The sequence below is a fragment of the Pristis pectinata genome, chromosome 3 (assembly GCF_009764475.1).
Source record: "Pristis pectinata isolate sPriPec2 chromosome 3, sPriPec2.1.pri, whole genome shotgun sequence".
NCBI classification, from domain to species: Eukaryota; Metazoa; Chordata; class Chondrichthyes; order Rhinopristiformes; family Pristidae; genus Pristis; species Pristis pectinata.
In genome coordinates this window covers 68,944,185-68,959,749 of record NC_067407.1, presented here as the reverse complement: position 1 = coordinate 68,959,749, position 15,565 = coordinate 68,944,185, and the positions used below count along the sequence as shown (strand labels likewise).

Genomic DNA, 15,565 nt, shown 5'->3' with positions numbered 1-15,565 from the left:
CTTCCGGGCTGTCCTGTCTACGCACAGCCATGATCTGTTCCCTGACTAGTAATGCCACTCCTCCCCCTTTCATCCCTCCCCCTCTATCACGTCTGAAGCAACGGAAGCCTGGAACATTAAGCTGCCACTCCTGCCCCTCCTTCAACCATGTCTCACTAATAGCAATAACATCATAATCCCCCGTGTCAATCCATGCCCTAAGCTCATCCACCTTACCTACAATACTCCTTGCATTGAAATAGATGCACCTGAGTACATTACTATCGTATACAAACCTTTGATTTCTGTCCATACCTGCAGACCTCGCATGATCATTTTCCTCCTCACTTTCTTCTCTAACACTCTGGTTCCCCTCCCCCTGCAAATCTAGTTTAAACCCACCGGAACAGCACTAGCAAACCTACCCGCAAGTATGTTAGTCCCCTTCCAGTTTTGGTGTAAACTGTCCCTTCGGAACAGATTTCACCTTCCCTGGAACAAAGCCCAATTATCCAGAAACCTGAAGCCCTCCCTCCTGCACCAACTCCTTAGCCACATATTTAGCTGCATGATCCTCCTACTTCTAGCCTCACTAGCACGTGGCACTGGTAGCAATCCTGAGATTGCAACCTTGGAGGTCCTGTCCTTTAACTTTGCACCTAATTCCCTAAACTCTCTTTGCAGGACCTCCTCCTCCTTCCTATCATTGATCCCAACATGGACCACGACATCTGGCTGCTCACCCTCCCTCCTGAGAATATCAAGAACTCGATCTGAGATATCATGAACCCTGGCACCAGGGAGGCAACAGACCATCCGGGATTCTCGATCTCTCCCACAGAATCTCCTATCTGTCCCCCTAACTATTGAATCCCCTATCACTACTGCTCTCCTCTTTACCCTCCCTCCTATCTGAGATGAGGGTCCCGCCTCAGTGCCAGAGACTTGACCACTACAACTTGTCCCTGGTAGGTCGTCCCCACCAGCAGTATCCAGAACGGTATACTTATTGTTGATGGGAACGGCCACAGGGGTGCACTGCTCCTTCTGTCTAATCCCCTTCCCTTTCCTAACAGTCACCCAGCTACCTGCCTCCTGACTTTTAGGTGTAACTATCTCCCCATTTCTGCCTCTACCTCCCGAATGATCCGAAGTTCATCAAGCTCCAGCTCCAGTTCCCTAACACGGTTTGCCAGGAGCTGCAGCTGGATGTACCTTTTACAGGTGTAGTCATCAGGGACAAGCATGCTGTCCCTGAATTCCCACATATGCATTTGGAGCACACAACTGCTCTAGCTGCTGCCTTCATTACCCAATCCGACTTTAATTAACTTAAAGGAACTTACCAGCCTTACCTCTCAGGGTGCTAGCTCTTCCTCAGCCTTTGCTCACCGGCTCTTGAGCCAAAGCCTCAAGGCTCCACTCCTACCCTGAGCCACTCTCACACTGGCCACTCCTCACTGGCTGCTCCTCTTAGTTACCCCTCCTGATATTTGTCCCTTTCAATTACCTCAATACTCACGCTCACTAACTAACAAATAAGCTCAACTTTTAAATACTCAGCCCCTCCCTGTTAGAGACCCACTCCTCCAACCGCTCCCGGGCTGATCCTGAAAAGCCCCCCCCTTCAACTGTATTATCTAGTCTATCCCATTCCCAAAGTAGTCTAAATTCTCCCTAATATCAACCTTCACCTCTCCCCATCCCCATTAAGCCTAAATCCATACCTTCTACACTAACTCTTGAGCCACGCCTTCTTTTGACCAACACTCACTTGCATGTGGCATTGGAAGTAATCCAGAAGATGACAACCTTAGAGGTTATAGAAACATAGAAAATAGGTGCAGAAGGAAGCCATTTAACCCTATAGGCAAGTTATGTCATTGAACATGATCATGGCTGATCATCCAAGTACGTATCTTGTTCCAGCTTTCTCCTCTTATCCCTTGATCCCTCTAGCCCAAAGTTTCTCACTCCTTCTTGAATATATGCAATGATTTGGCTTCAACTGCTTTCTGCAGTAGAAATTTCCATAAGTTCACCACTCTCCAGGCAAAGAAAGTTCTTCTCATCTCATTTTTAAATGGTTTAGCCTTTATCCTGAGACTGGAACCCCTGGTCTTGGATTTGCTGCAATTGGGAACAGCCATCCAGCTCTGTTAGAATTTTGCAGGTTTCTGTGAGATTCTCTCTTGTCTCTGTGTCTCCCTCATATAAACTCCAGTGAATATCAACCAATTGACCCAATCTCTGCCATTCCAGAATCTGTATGGTGAACCTGCACTGAACTCCTTCCAAAGCAACAGCATCCTTCCTTAGATAAGGAGACCAAACCTGCACTCAGGGTCCGGTCTCAGCAGGCCCTGCTGAATTTCAGCAAGTCATCCCCGCTCCCATTCTTGAATCCTCCCTCTATGAAAGCAAGCATACAATTTGTTTTCTTAATCGCTTGTTGTACCTACATGCTTAGCTTCACTGGTGCATTAGGACACCGGGGTCTTGCTGCACCACCCCCTTTCCTAATATAACACTATTCAGCTAATCTGCCTTCCTGTTATTGCTACAGAGTGGATAACCTCACACTTACCACATTATACTGCATCAGCCAGGTATCTGCCTGCTCCCTGAACCCATCCAAATCAACCTGCAGCATTTCTACATTCTCAAGGTTCACCGTCCTCCCTAACTTTCTGTTGTCTTGCTTTGTAATCTTTTACCTAGTTCCCTAAATTCAAGTTGTAGGACCTCATCCCTCATTTTAGTTACATTGTTTGTACTATGATGTGAACCATGACTTCTGAGTACTTGCTCTTTCCCTGACACGTGGCTATTCCCCTCACTATTGAGTCTCCTCCCATGCCCTTGGATTCTTGCTCCTTTCCTTCTGTTCAGCTGAGCCACCCATAGTGCCGTAACCTTGATTCTGACTCACTGAAAGTCAATTTCACTGTGTTGTAATGCTCGAAGTTGCTAACTCTGTACTTTTTTCCCTATGCCTGGTTGTATTCTGTAAGAAGATTCTATTTATTTGATTGGATATTAATCTCCCAACCTTTTAAAGTTTACTGTTCAGACCTTTAAATATTTATATTGTACCATTGGATTGGAAGACTGCAAAAGTGACTCCATTCTTCATGAGAGGAAGGTAAAAAAAAACAAGTAACTAAAAGTCTGTTAGCTTAACATGTTGTTGGTAAGATGCTGGAGACTATGATCAAGGAAGAAATAGTTAAACATTTAGAGAAGCTTAATGTAATCAAATCAATATGCTTTTATGAAAGGTAAATCATGTTTGACAAATTTGCTAGGGTTCTTTGAGGATGTAACAAGCAGAATTGATAGAGGGGAACCCATAGATGTAGTGTATTTGGATTTTCAGAAGGCATTTGACAAAGTGACGCATACAAGGGTGGTGCATATGATAAGAGTTCAAGGCATTGGGGAATTGTGTTAGCATGGATTGAAAATTGGTTATTGCATAGAAGAAAGTCAGAATAAACATGTCTTTTTTGGTCCAGAAGGATGTGACTAGTGGAGTACTGTAGGGATCAGTTCTTGATCCTCAACTATTTATGACTGGTTGTCTTTTTAGGAGTGGCTAAAGAAATTAGATCTAGATTGGAAAGATGTGGAGGCTCTGGAGAGGGTGCGGGAGAGGTTTACAAATGTGGTGCACATGATAAGAGTTCAAGGCATTGGGGAATTGTGTTAGCATGGATTGAAAATTGGTTATTGCATAGAAGAAAGTCAGAATAAACATGTCTTTTTTGGTCCAGAAGGATGTGACTAGTGGAGTACTGTAGGGATCAGTTCTTGATCCTCAACTATTTATGACTGGTTGTCTTTTTGGGAGTGGCTAAAGAAATTAGATCTAGATTGGAAAGATGTGGAGGCTTTGGAGAGGGTGCGGGAGAGGTTTACCAGGATGCTGCCTGGATTAAAGGGCATGTTCTATAAGGAGATGTTAGGTAAACTAGGGTTGTTTTCTCTGGAGCAGTCGAGGCTGAGAGGAGACCTGATAGGAGTTTATAAAATTATGAGAGGCATAGATAGTTGGTATCTTTTTCCCAGGGTTGAAATGTCTAATACTAGAGGGCATGCACTTAAGATGAGAGCTGAAAAGTTCAAAGGAGATTGCAGGGTAAGGTTTTTTTTTACACAGAGAGTGGTGGGTGCCTGGAATGTGCTGCCAGGGGTGGTGGTGGTGGCACATACAATAGAGGCATTTAAGAGGATCTCAGATGGGCACATGAATATGCAGAAAATGGAGAGATATGGACCATATGCAGGCAGAAGGGATTAGTTTAATTAGGTTTCATTAGCTTAATTAGTTTGGCACAACATCGTGGGCTGTAGGGTCTCTTCCTGTGTTTTATCAATCCGCAGGGGCATGACAGAGTAAATGTTGACGTATTTCCACTCATGGGAGAATCTTGAATGAGGGGACATGGTTATAAGCTTAGGATAGTCAGTGAAAACTTCATAATATAGGAACTTCTTGTGGGTGGTGGTGGGTCTCTGGAATTCTTTACTCCAGAGGGTTGCAGAGGGTCGATCTTTGGAGGTAATTAAAGAGGAGCTAGATAAATTGATGAAATTCTTGAGGGCTTTGCTAACTGGCACAATAGAATCAGAATCAGGTTTATTATCACTGACATATGTCGTGACATTTGTTGTTTTATGGCAGCAGTACAGTGCAAGACATAAAAATTACTAAGCTACCAAAAAATAAATAAAATAGTGAAAAGAGCAATAATGAGGTAGTGTTCATGGACAGTTCAGAAATCTGATGGCGGAGGGAAAAAAGCTGTTCCTAAAAACATAGAGTGTGGGAGTTGAGACCAGCATAGATCAGCCATGATCATATTGAATGGTGTGGCAGGCATAGGGGTCTGAGTGGCCTCCTCCTGCATCTTTTTTTTCGATTTCCAAATTGAAGTCCAGATTCTACTTTGCAAATTGAACTTGCAACCTTTATACTTGGATATGGTAGTGGTGAGTCTCAAAGTCCCTGTTAAAGCCCTAAACTCTGCATTCAAATTGTGGATCTTTGACTCTGTTCTGCATGGCAAATGCTTGCTTTAGTAAACTTGGTTATCTCTTGATTGTTGAGTGTCTTGAAATACTGCAGTGTGACCCAACAGCCTAATCTCTCGCTGCAGAGCAAAGTCCTGCACATTGCTACAAAATGATCTATTTATCAATTTGGATCTACTCTTTTGAGAATGTAATTCAAAGTGTACATCCAGAATATAGTGGGAAGCAGTAAGCAAATTATTAACATATAGATCGGGAAGTAAAATTAGTTTTATTTCAGAATTACAATTAGAAATCTTTCCATTTCTATGCACTGGGGATATTGGGGCATCAGCACTATTTGCATTCATGTTTCCTCCTACCTCATTGTCTCATAGCTAATAATGGAAAGGCTTACTTCTCCAACTTCTCCCGCACCTGCAAGACATTATGATTAACCATGGCCTGAGGCAGGCAATGCAGCACGTGGGGCTACAAAGATCAGAATGTATCCAGAAAACAATTCCATGCCCATACTACCTTCAGTGTTTAACTTGCTTTATTGTTTCTGGAACTCTCCTGATTATTTTCAAAATTATGTCTGAAAGAAGGAAGCTAAAAGCTCTTTTTACAGTTTGTACCCAGTATTGGCAGAATATCCAGTTTTGTGATGCTATCAAATTATTATAAATGTTTTTGTTCCTAAAGGATGTCACAGTGAGGATGTAAGTTTTCAGCTGAACCCAAAGCTTTATAAATGTGTGTAATTGTTGTAATCTTCAACTGTGAAAATGTAACATTGATGGACAAATTAAACATTCCTTCCTAATTATTCAAATATTCTTATAAATATTATAAATTTACATAAAAATTGGACTGAATGAAATCTTGGATTATATGTATTGAGATGAAAAAACGATTGTGGTAAGTGAACAGAATTGTTCCAGTCTCAACCACAGCAACAGTGAAAATAATATCCCATTTAATGTTATTAACAAATACTTTTTGTCCAATAACAAGGGCCATATAGACATCTTTGCTGTAAATTTCTGTTATTTATAGATTATAAAGCATTGCTTTCTTTGAAGCTGGTGCTAAATGTTGTGCTGCTCAGAAGGGAAGGGTGGGAAAGAGACATGCGGTAGTGATAGGGGACTCGATAGTCAGGGAAACAGATAGGAGGTTCTGTGGCAGTGAGCATGAATCCCGGATGGTATGTTGCCTCTCAGGTGCCAGGGTCCAGGATGTCACTGATCGGGTCCACAGGATTCTTCAGCGGGAGGGAGAGCAGCCAGAAGTTGTGGTCCATATTGGCACCAACGACGTAGGTAGGAAGGGGGATGAAGTCCTGAAGAGTGAGTTCAGGGAGCTAGGCAGAAAATTGAGGGACAGGACCTCAAGGGTAGCAATCTCGGGATTGCTGCCAGTGCCACGTGATAGTGAAGGCAGGAATAGGAGGAGGTGGCAGATAAATGCGTGGTTGAGAAGCTGGTGCAGGAGGGAGGGTTTTAGATTTCTGGATCGTTGGGATCTCTTCTCAGGAAGGTGGGACCTGTACAGAGAGGACGGGTTACACCCGAACCAGAAGGGGGCCAATATCCTTGCGGCGAGATTTGCTAGGGTGGTTCGGGAGGGTTTAAACTAGTTTGTGAGGGGGAAGGGAATGGAGGAGTAGGTCAGAGGAAGAAAGGAATGGGGAAAAGGTAGATCAAATGGGTAGAGAGGCTTTGGGGAAGGAGAAGCAGATTACAGGCTATAAAAGTAGTAAGGTAGATGGACTGAAGTGTGTTTACTTAAATGCAAGAAGTGTCAGGAATAAGGGGGATGAACTGAGGGCTTAGATAAGTATGGGGGACTATGATATCGTGGCTATTACTGAGACGTGGCTGACGTCAGGAGAGGAGTGGATATTGAATATTCCTGGTTTTCGGTGTTTTAAGAGGGATAGGGAAGGGGGGAGAAGAGGAGGAGGGGTGGCGATACTGGTCAGGGACACTGTTACGGCTGTGGAAAAGATGGATGTTGTAGAAGGATCATCTCTAGAGTCCGTATGGGTGGAGTTAAGGAACAAGAAAGGAGCAGTTACTCTACTAGGAGTAATTCTATAGGCCCCCCGGTAGCAGTAGAGATATAGAGGAGCAGATTGGCAGGCAGTGTTTGGAGAGAAGCAAAAATAACAGGGTTGTTATAATGGGAGACTTCAACTTCCCAAATATAGTCTGGAACCTGCTTAGTGCCAAAGGTTTAGATGGGACGGAATTTGTTAAATGTGTCCAGGAGGGATTCCTGATGCAGTATGTTGACAGGCCGACTAGAGGGAATGCCATGTTAGATCTAGTTTTAGGAAATGAACCGGGACAGGTGAAGGATCTATTGGTGGTTGAGCATTTGGGGGACAGTGACCATTGCTCCATAACCTTTAAAATTGTCATGGACAGGGACAGGTGCAGAGAGGACAAGAGGTTTTTCAATTGGGGAAGGGTGAACTATGAGGCTATAAGGAGAGAACTTGGGAGTGTAAATTGGGATGTCCTTTTTGAAGGGAAATGTACCATGGAGATGTGGTCGATGTTCAGGGATCTTATGCAGGATGTTAGGGATAAATATGTCCCAGTGAGGCAGAGAAGGAATGGCAGGGTGAAGGAACCGTGGGTGACGAGAGAGGTGGAACGACTTGTTAGGGAGAAGAAGGTAGCATACGTGAGGTATAAGCAGCAAGGTTCAGACAGGGCCCGTGAGGAAGATAGGGTAGCGAGGAAGGAACTTAAGAAAGGGCTGAGGAGGGCTAGAAGGGGACATGAAAAGGCTTTGGCTAGTAGGGTTAAGGAAAATCCCAAGGCCTTTTTCAAGTACGTGAAGGGTAGGAGGATGGCTAGGGTAAAGGTAGGTCCGATTAAAGACAAAGGTGGGAGAATTTACCTGGAGGCAGCGGAAGTGGGAGAAGTTCTCAATGAGTACTTCTCTTCGGTATTCACCAGGGAGAGGGGTCTTGTTGATGCAGAAGGGAGTGCTGGTAGGGGTAATGTTCTTGAGGTTGTAGATATCAAGAGAGAGGATGTGTTAAAGTTGTTAAATAATATTAAGACAGATAAATCTCTGGGGCCTGACGGGATTTTCCCCAGGCTGCTTCGAGAGGCTAGGGAGGAGATTGTTGAACCGCTGGTAAGGATCTTTGAGTCCTCATTGTCCACGGGAATGGTGCCAGAGGATTGGAGAGTTGCAAATGTTGTCCCCTTGTTCAAAAAAGGTAATAGGGATAGGCCAGGGAATTATAGACCGGTGAGTCTCACGTCTGTGGTGGGTAAGCTGTTAGAAAGGATTCTAAGGCATAGGATTTATGAACACCAAGAGAATCATGGACTGATTAGGGACAGCCAGCATGGCTTTGTGAAGGGAAGATCTTGCCTCACAAGCCTGATAGAGTTCTTTGAGGAGGTGACCAGGAAGATTGATGAGGGCAGTGCGGTGGACGTGGTTTACATGGATTTTAGTAAGGTGTTTGATAAGGTTCCTCATGGTTGGCTTCTTCAGAAGGTCAGAGGCCAAGGGATCCAAGGAAGCTTGGCTCTGTGGATTAGGAATTGGCTTGCCTGTAGAAAGCAGAGGGTTGTGGTGGAAGGAGTGCCCTCGGATTGGAAGGCAGTGACTAGTGGTGTCCTGCAGGGATCGGTTCTGGGACCTCTACTTTTTGTGATATTTATAGATGACTTAGATGAGGGGGTGGAGGGCTGAGTTAGTAAGTTTGCGGACGACACTAAGATAGGCGGTGTTGTGGATAGTGTGGAGGGCTGTCAGAGCTTACAGAGGGATATTGATAGGATGCAGAGCTGGGCTGACAAGTGGCAGATGGAGTTCAATCCGGAGAAGTGTGAGGTGGTACACTTTGGAAGGACAAACTCCAGGGCAGAGTACTGGGTGAATGGCAAGGTACTTGGCAGTGTGGAGGAGCAGAGGGATCTGGGGGTTCATATCCACAGTTCATTGAAAGTTGCCTCACAGGTGGAAAGAGCAGTTAAGAAGGCCAATGGGATGTTGGCTTTCATAAATCGTGGGATTGAGTTTAAGAGCCGCGAGGTGATGATGCAGCTTTACAAAACTCTAGTTAGGCCACACTTAAAGTACTGTGTTCAGTTCTGGTCGCCTCATTATAGGAAGGATGTGGAAGCGTTGGAAAGGGTGCAAAGGAGATCTACCAGGATGCTGCCTGGTTTGGAGAGTATGGATTATGAGGAGAGACTAAGGGAGCTAGGGCTTTACTCTTTGGAGAGAAGGAGGATGAGAGGAGACATGATAGAGGTATATAAAATATTGAGAGGAATAGATAGACAGTCAGCGCCTCCTTCTCAGGGCACCAATGCTCAAGACGAGAGGTCATGGCTTTAAGGTTATGGGTGGGAGGTTCAGGGGAAATGTCAGGGGGAGGTTTTTCACCCAGAGAGTGGTTGGTGCATGGAATACACTGCCTGGGGTGGTGGTGGAGGCAGATACATTGGACAGGTTCAAGAGCTTGTTGGATAGGCATGTGGAGGAGTGTGGGATGGGGGGATATGCGGGAGGAAGGGGTTAGGTAGTGTGAGGGTGGTTTGATGGACGGCACAATTTGGTGGGCCGAAGGGCCTGTTTTGTGCTGTATGGTTCTATGGTTATTTGTCTGAAATATTTGAAGTACTGCTTTAAATCTATCAGTACTCAAGTTTATATGTGAACTGTAGATTCATGGAGATATACACACAGAAGCAACCCTTTGGCTCACCACGTCCATGCTGACCTTTTTGCCCATCTATTACTGATCCCATTTGCCTGCATGAGGTCAGTATCCTTCCATGTCTTGCCTATTTAAGTACCTGTCTAAATGTCTCTTAAACATAGTGATTGTAACTGATTCCACCACCTTCCTGGCAGCAAGTTCCAGACACCGACCACACTGTGTTTAACAAAAAAATTCACCCTTCAATTCCCCTTTGAAACTCCTTCCTCTCACGTTAAACTTATGCCCTCTTGTTTTTCACACCCTACCACGGGAAAAAGATTCTGACAATCTAACCTATCTTAGCCTCCTTCACTCCAGGGAAAATAAACCCAGCCTATCAATTCTGTCCCATAACTAAAGTCCTCCTTTAAGTTTTGCAGGGTTTTGACCCATAATGTCGACAATTCCTTTCCTCCCACAGATCCTGCTAGACCCACTAAATTCCTCCAGCAGATTGTTTGTTGCTCTAAAGTAGTCCAATCCAGGCAACATCCTGGTGCATCTCCACTGCAACCACATCCTTCCTAAAGTGTAGTGACCAGAACTGCACACAATACTCTAATAATCCAATACAATAATAGTCATGGAGTCATACAGCACAGATACAGGCCCTTCAGCCCAATGAGTCCATGCTGACCATGGTGCCCACCCATCTAGTCCCAACTTCCTGCATTCGGTCCATATCCCTCTTAAGCCCCACCCCTGCATGTACCTATCCAAGTGCTTCTTAAATGGTACTATTGTACCTGTCTCAACCACTTCCTCTGGCAACTCATTCCATATACTCATCACCCTCTGCATGAAAAAGTAGTCCCTCAGGTCCCTTTTAAATCTTTCCCCTCTCACCCTAAATCTATGCCCCCTGGTTTTGGACTTCCCTACCCTGGGGAAACAACTGCTACCATCCACCTTATCTATGTCCCTCATAATTTTATAAACCTGTATAAAATCACCCCTCATTCTCCTATGTTCCAAGGAATAAAGACCTAGTCTGGCCAATCTCTCCCTATAACTCAGGCCTTCTAATCCTGGCAACATCCTCATAATTTTTTTCTACACTCTTTCCAGTTTAACCATGTCTTTCCTATAACAGGGTGACCAAAACTGTACACTGTACTTCAAGTGCAGCCTCACCAATGACTTGTACAACTGCAACATAATGTACTAACTCCTATACTTGTTGCCCTGACTGATGAAGGCCAGCATGCTAAACACCTTTTTCATCATCCTGTCTACCTGTGACACCACTTACAATGAACTATGCACTTGTACTCCTAGGCCCCTCTTGTTCCAGTACACTCCCTAGTCCCCTTACCAATTCATTGTACAAGTCCCATGCTGGTTTTGACTTTTGAAAGTGCATCACCTCATACTTATCTGTATTGAAACCCCATTTGCCACTGCTCAGCCCACTTCTCTAACTGATCAAAATCCCCCTGTAATCTACGACAACCTTCACTATCAACAACGCCTCCTAATTTCGTGTTATCTGCAAATTTACTGATCAAGGCCTTGTGCATTTGCATCCAAATCATTTACATAAATAACAAGGGTTTCCAACACAGACCCCTGCAGTACACCACAAGTCATTCTGAGAAACAATCTTCAACCACCACCCTCTGCTTCCTACCTCCGAGCCAATTTTGAATGTACCTAACGAGCTCTGCGTGGAATCCATGGGACCCTTACCTTCCAGACCAGCCTACCATGCGGGACCTTGTCGAAGGCCTTGCTAAAGTCCAAAAAGACAACATTCACTGCCCTACCCTCATCTACCTTTTTTGGTTACCTATTCAAAAAAAGGCTCTAAGAGGTTTGTCATCCATGACTTTCCACGCAAAAATCCGTCCTGACTCCTCCTAATCAGACTTTGTCTATCAAAATGCTGGTAGATCTGATATGAGGCTGACTGGCCTGTAGTTTCCTTGCTTGTCTTTGCTACCCTTCTGAAACAATGGAACAACATTAGCTACCTTTCAGTCTTCAGGAACCTTAGCAGTAGCTAATAATGAAGCAAAAAGCTTTGCAAGGCCCTCCACAATTTCTCCTCTAGCCTCCCACGAAGTCCCTGCATGCACTTGGTCAAGCCCTGGAGATTTATCCACCTTAATGCACTGGAAGTCTGCAAATACCTCCTCCCTGGTAATATAAATGTTCTCCAGAGCATCTCCACTAGTTTCCCTTATCTCTTAATCATGATTTTCTTCTCAGTAAACACCAAAGAGACATATCCGTTAAAAATCCCACCCATCTCTGGGGCTCAAGACATAGGTGGCCCTGCTGATCTCTAAGGGGACCTGCTCTCTCCTTGGCCACTTTTTTAATATATCGATAGAAGCTCTTGGGATTTTCCTTAACCTTACCGGCCAGATCCATCTCATACCCTCTCTTTGCCCTCCTGATTTCCCTCTTATGAATTTTCCTAATCTTTTTATCGTCTTCAAGGGATTTACTCATCCCTGACCTCCTAAACCCAATGTATGCTTCCTTTTTCTTGACCAGAGCCTCAATATCCCCCGTCAGCCAAGGTTCACTGAACTTGCCAGGTTTACTCTTCACCCTAACAGGAACATGCTGCTCTGGACTCTTGATATTACACTCTTAAAATCCTCCCATTTGCCATGTGTTCCTTTCCCTTCAAACAGGCTCACCCAATTGACATCTGCCAGATCCTGCCTAATTTCCCCCTAACTTAGCCCTGCTCCAGTTTAGGACCATAACCTGTAGACCTGTTCTATCCTTTTCCATCACTATCTTAAAGCTAATAGAATTACGATCACTAAAGCCAAATTGCTCCCTGACTGCCACTTCAGTTACCTGCCCTATTTCGTTCCCTAAGAAAAGGTCCAGTATTGCACCCTCCCAAGTAGGGCCCTTTATATATTGACTCAGGAAACTTTTCAAGACACATTTCACAAATTCCACCCTGTCCAGGCCCTTAACACTCTGGGTAGTCCAGTCAATACCAGGGAAATTAAAATCTCCACTAATACAACCCTATTATTCATACAGCTTTCTTTTTCAATCTTTTTATTAGTTTTCAAATTAATACAGATTAATATATAACATTAATGTTTGTACATGTAATACAAAGAGATCGGAAGGACAATCATGGCATGGATAATCATAAAAAACAAAGTATATTAAAAAAAATCTGTAGATCCAATGATCTCTTGGTGAATGAATATAATATAAAAGAAAGGAAAGAAAAAGATTTATTATAAAATATAAAAGAAAAAAAATCCCCAAAACAATATGAAAATTTATAAACAGTATATCAAACCAAACTAAGGTAAAGAAAAAAAAACTCCAAAAAAAAACAAACAGAAAAAAAACTGGACTAAAATTTCTCAGTAGAAACAGAGCAATATTATGTCGTCAACTCCATTCCTCTAAGTTGAAAGGTTATTACAAGGGGGATCTATATCATGTGAAAATATTGAATAAGTAGACTCCAAGGCTGACCGACAAACCAATTATGGCTCGTCTCTATCAAAGCAATTATCATCCTGCATTATTATTCCCAGCAAGGCTGCGAATTACCCTGCCTGATAAATCTCATAAATGGTTTAAATCTATTTAAGAAGCCGAGCAATTTCTTTTGAACTAGGTTTTAATTTTAAAAGCTAAGAAATGTGGAAGAGATAGTGTTTTTCCTTTGATTTACGACTTACTCCCTTTATTATCTAATTCATTTTTAGATTTATACCTCTCTTTTTTCTTCTTTTAATATGTTTAATGTGTTGTTTTTATTATAATTAAGAATTTAACCAATGACTAATCGTTTCCTTTCTTTCTGAAATAATTATTAAACTGTATTCTTTAAATGTTGGCTGTTAATGCCCTTTGGCTCTGTTTTAATTCCACAACTTTGTTGTTATTTCGATATTTCTGTTTGGGTTATCTTGTTCATTCTCAGTCTAAACATGAGTGGTTTATATATTTGTTAATTTGGACTGCCGCCACCAATAGAATTGGGCTTAGTTCAATTAGAGGGTAGCTTTCTGGCTGTCTCTTGGCCAGTATTCAGGCTGTTGGGGGAGGGGGGTGGGGCTGTTTTTAGGTATTTTTTTTCTTCTGGGCTAAACTGCAAATTTTTCTAAATTGTCGTCATATCCGCTTCCTCTTTGAACATTTTTACTTCTTCCTGTTGGTAAGATCTGTATATACCAAGATTAACCCTTTACATACCATATGTTTTTTAATCTGTTAAAATGAATAAGACTATTAATTTTATTTCATGGAATGTTAATGGCTTAAACAATTTGCTTAAGCACAAGAAGATCTTTAAAGTTTTTCATAGATTAAATGCTCAGATCATTTTTGCTCAGGAGAATCACATCAGGAAGAAAGGTAATCAACGTTTTTTTTTTAGATTTTGGAGGGGTCAACAGTTCCATTCAAATTCACAAGCAAAGGTGAAAGGAGTTTCTATTTTTATAGACTCCTCAATTTCATTTGTCCATCATGAGACAATATCAGACCCAAATGGTAGATTTTTATTAACTACTGGTCTACTTCATAACAAGCCTGAGTACGTGCTGCTGAGATGTAAGGTCTGGTGGGTACTTTTTATCTTGATTTGTTGTAACTAATCTGGGAGCAGGATATGGGGGAGACAGTTAGAGCAGTGATGTGCTCCGTATGCGGTATGTGGGAGGTCAGGGTCAGCACAGTTGTCCCTGATGACCACACCTGCAAAAGGTGCATCCAGCTGCAGCTCCTAGCAGACCAAGTTAGGGAATTGGAGCAGCAGCTGGACGAACTATGGATCATTCGGGAGGCGGAGGCCGAGATAGATAAGAGTTATCAGGAGATAGACATGCTGATAAGACAGGAGGAGAGTAACTGGGTAACTGTCAGGAGAGGGAAGGGGAGCAGGCAGAAAGAGCAGAGCACCCCTGTGGCTGTCCCCATCAATAATAGGTATACCACTTTGGATACTGTTGGTGGGGATGACCTACCAGGAACTAGTTGCGGAGGTCTGGTCTCTGGCACTGAGAGTGGACCCTCAACTCAGAAGGGGAAGAAGGAAAAAAGGAGAGCAGTAGTGATAGGGGATCCTATAGTCAGGGGGATAGATGGGATATTCTGTGGGGATGATCGGGAATTCCGGATGGTCTGTTGCCTCCCTGGTGCCAGGGTCTGGGATATCTCAGATCGCGTTCGGGTTATTCTCAGGAGGGAGGGCGTGAACCCAGACGTTGTGATCCATGTAGGGACTAACGACATGGGCAGGAAAAGAGAGGAGGTCCTGCGTAAGGAGTTCAGGGAGTTAGGTGCTAAGTTGAGGGGCAGGACATCCAGGGTAACAATCTCAGGATTGCTACCTGTGCCACATGCGAGTGAGGAGAGGAATAGGAAGATTAGGCAGATTAATACGTGGCTGAGGGGATGGTGCGAGAGGGAAGGCTTCAGGTTTATGGATAATTGGGATTTCTTCCAGGGAAGATGGGATCTGTTCCAATGGGACGGTTTACACCTGAACTGGAGGGGTACTGACATTCTTGCAGGAAGGTTTGCTAATGCTGCTCGGGGGGGTTTAAGCTAAATATGCAGGGGGAGGGGATCCAGAATGAGAGAGAGGATAGCGAGATGGAGGGTAGAGGACAGATAGGAACTACACAATTTTGGAACATTAATACGAATGAAGAGAGGAGAAATGGGTTAAAAATCCTATATCTGAATGCACGGAGTGTCAGGAATAAGGTAGGCGAGCTTGAAGCTCAGATACGAATGGGTAAGTATGATGTTGTTGGGATAACGGAGACATGGCTGCAGGGAGATCAGACCTGGGAAATGAATTTTCAAGGGTATACA

The 15,565-nt window shown here is 43.6% G+C and overlaps 1 protein-coding gene across 4 annotated transcripts in view; it reads left to right on the top strand.

The window, feature by feature from the left end:
- sod2 (superoxide dismutase 2, mitochondrial) overlaps positions 1–15,565 on the top strand; it is a 55,848-nt gene that overhangs the window by 21,892 nt on the left and 18,391 nt on the right. The window contains exon 1 of one of the 4 annotated variants that reach the window (XM_052011398.1): positions 9,734–9,804. The exons of 2 other annotated variants lie outside the window; for them this stretch is intronic. In XM_052011398.1, coding sequence (XP_051867358.1) covers positions 9,800–9,804 — 5 coding nt within the window. In that variant the 5' untranslated portion in view covers positions 9,734–9,799. Of the gene's footprint in view, positions 1–9,733; positions 9,805–15,565 lie in introns of those variants that run through there. One more of the 4 variants, XM_052011399.1, reaches the window with a different exon arrangement.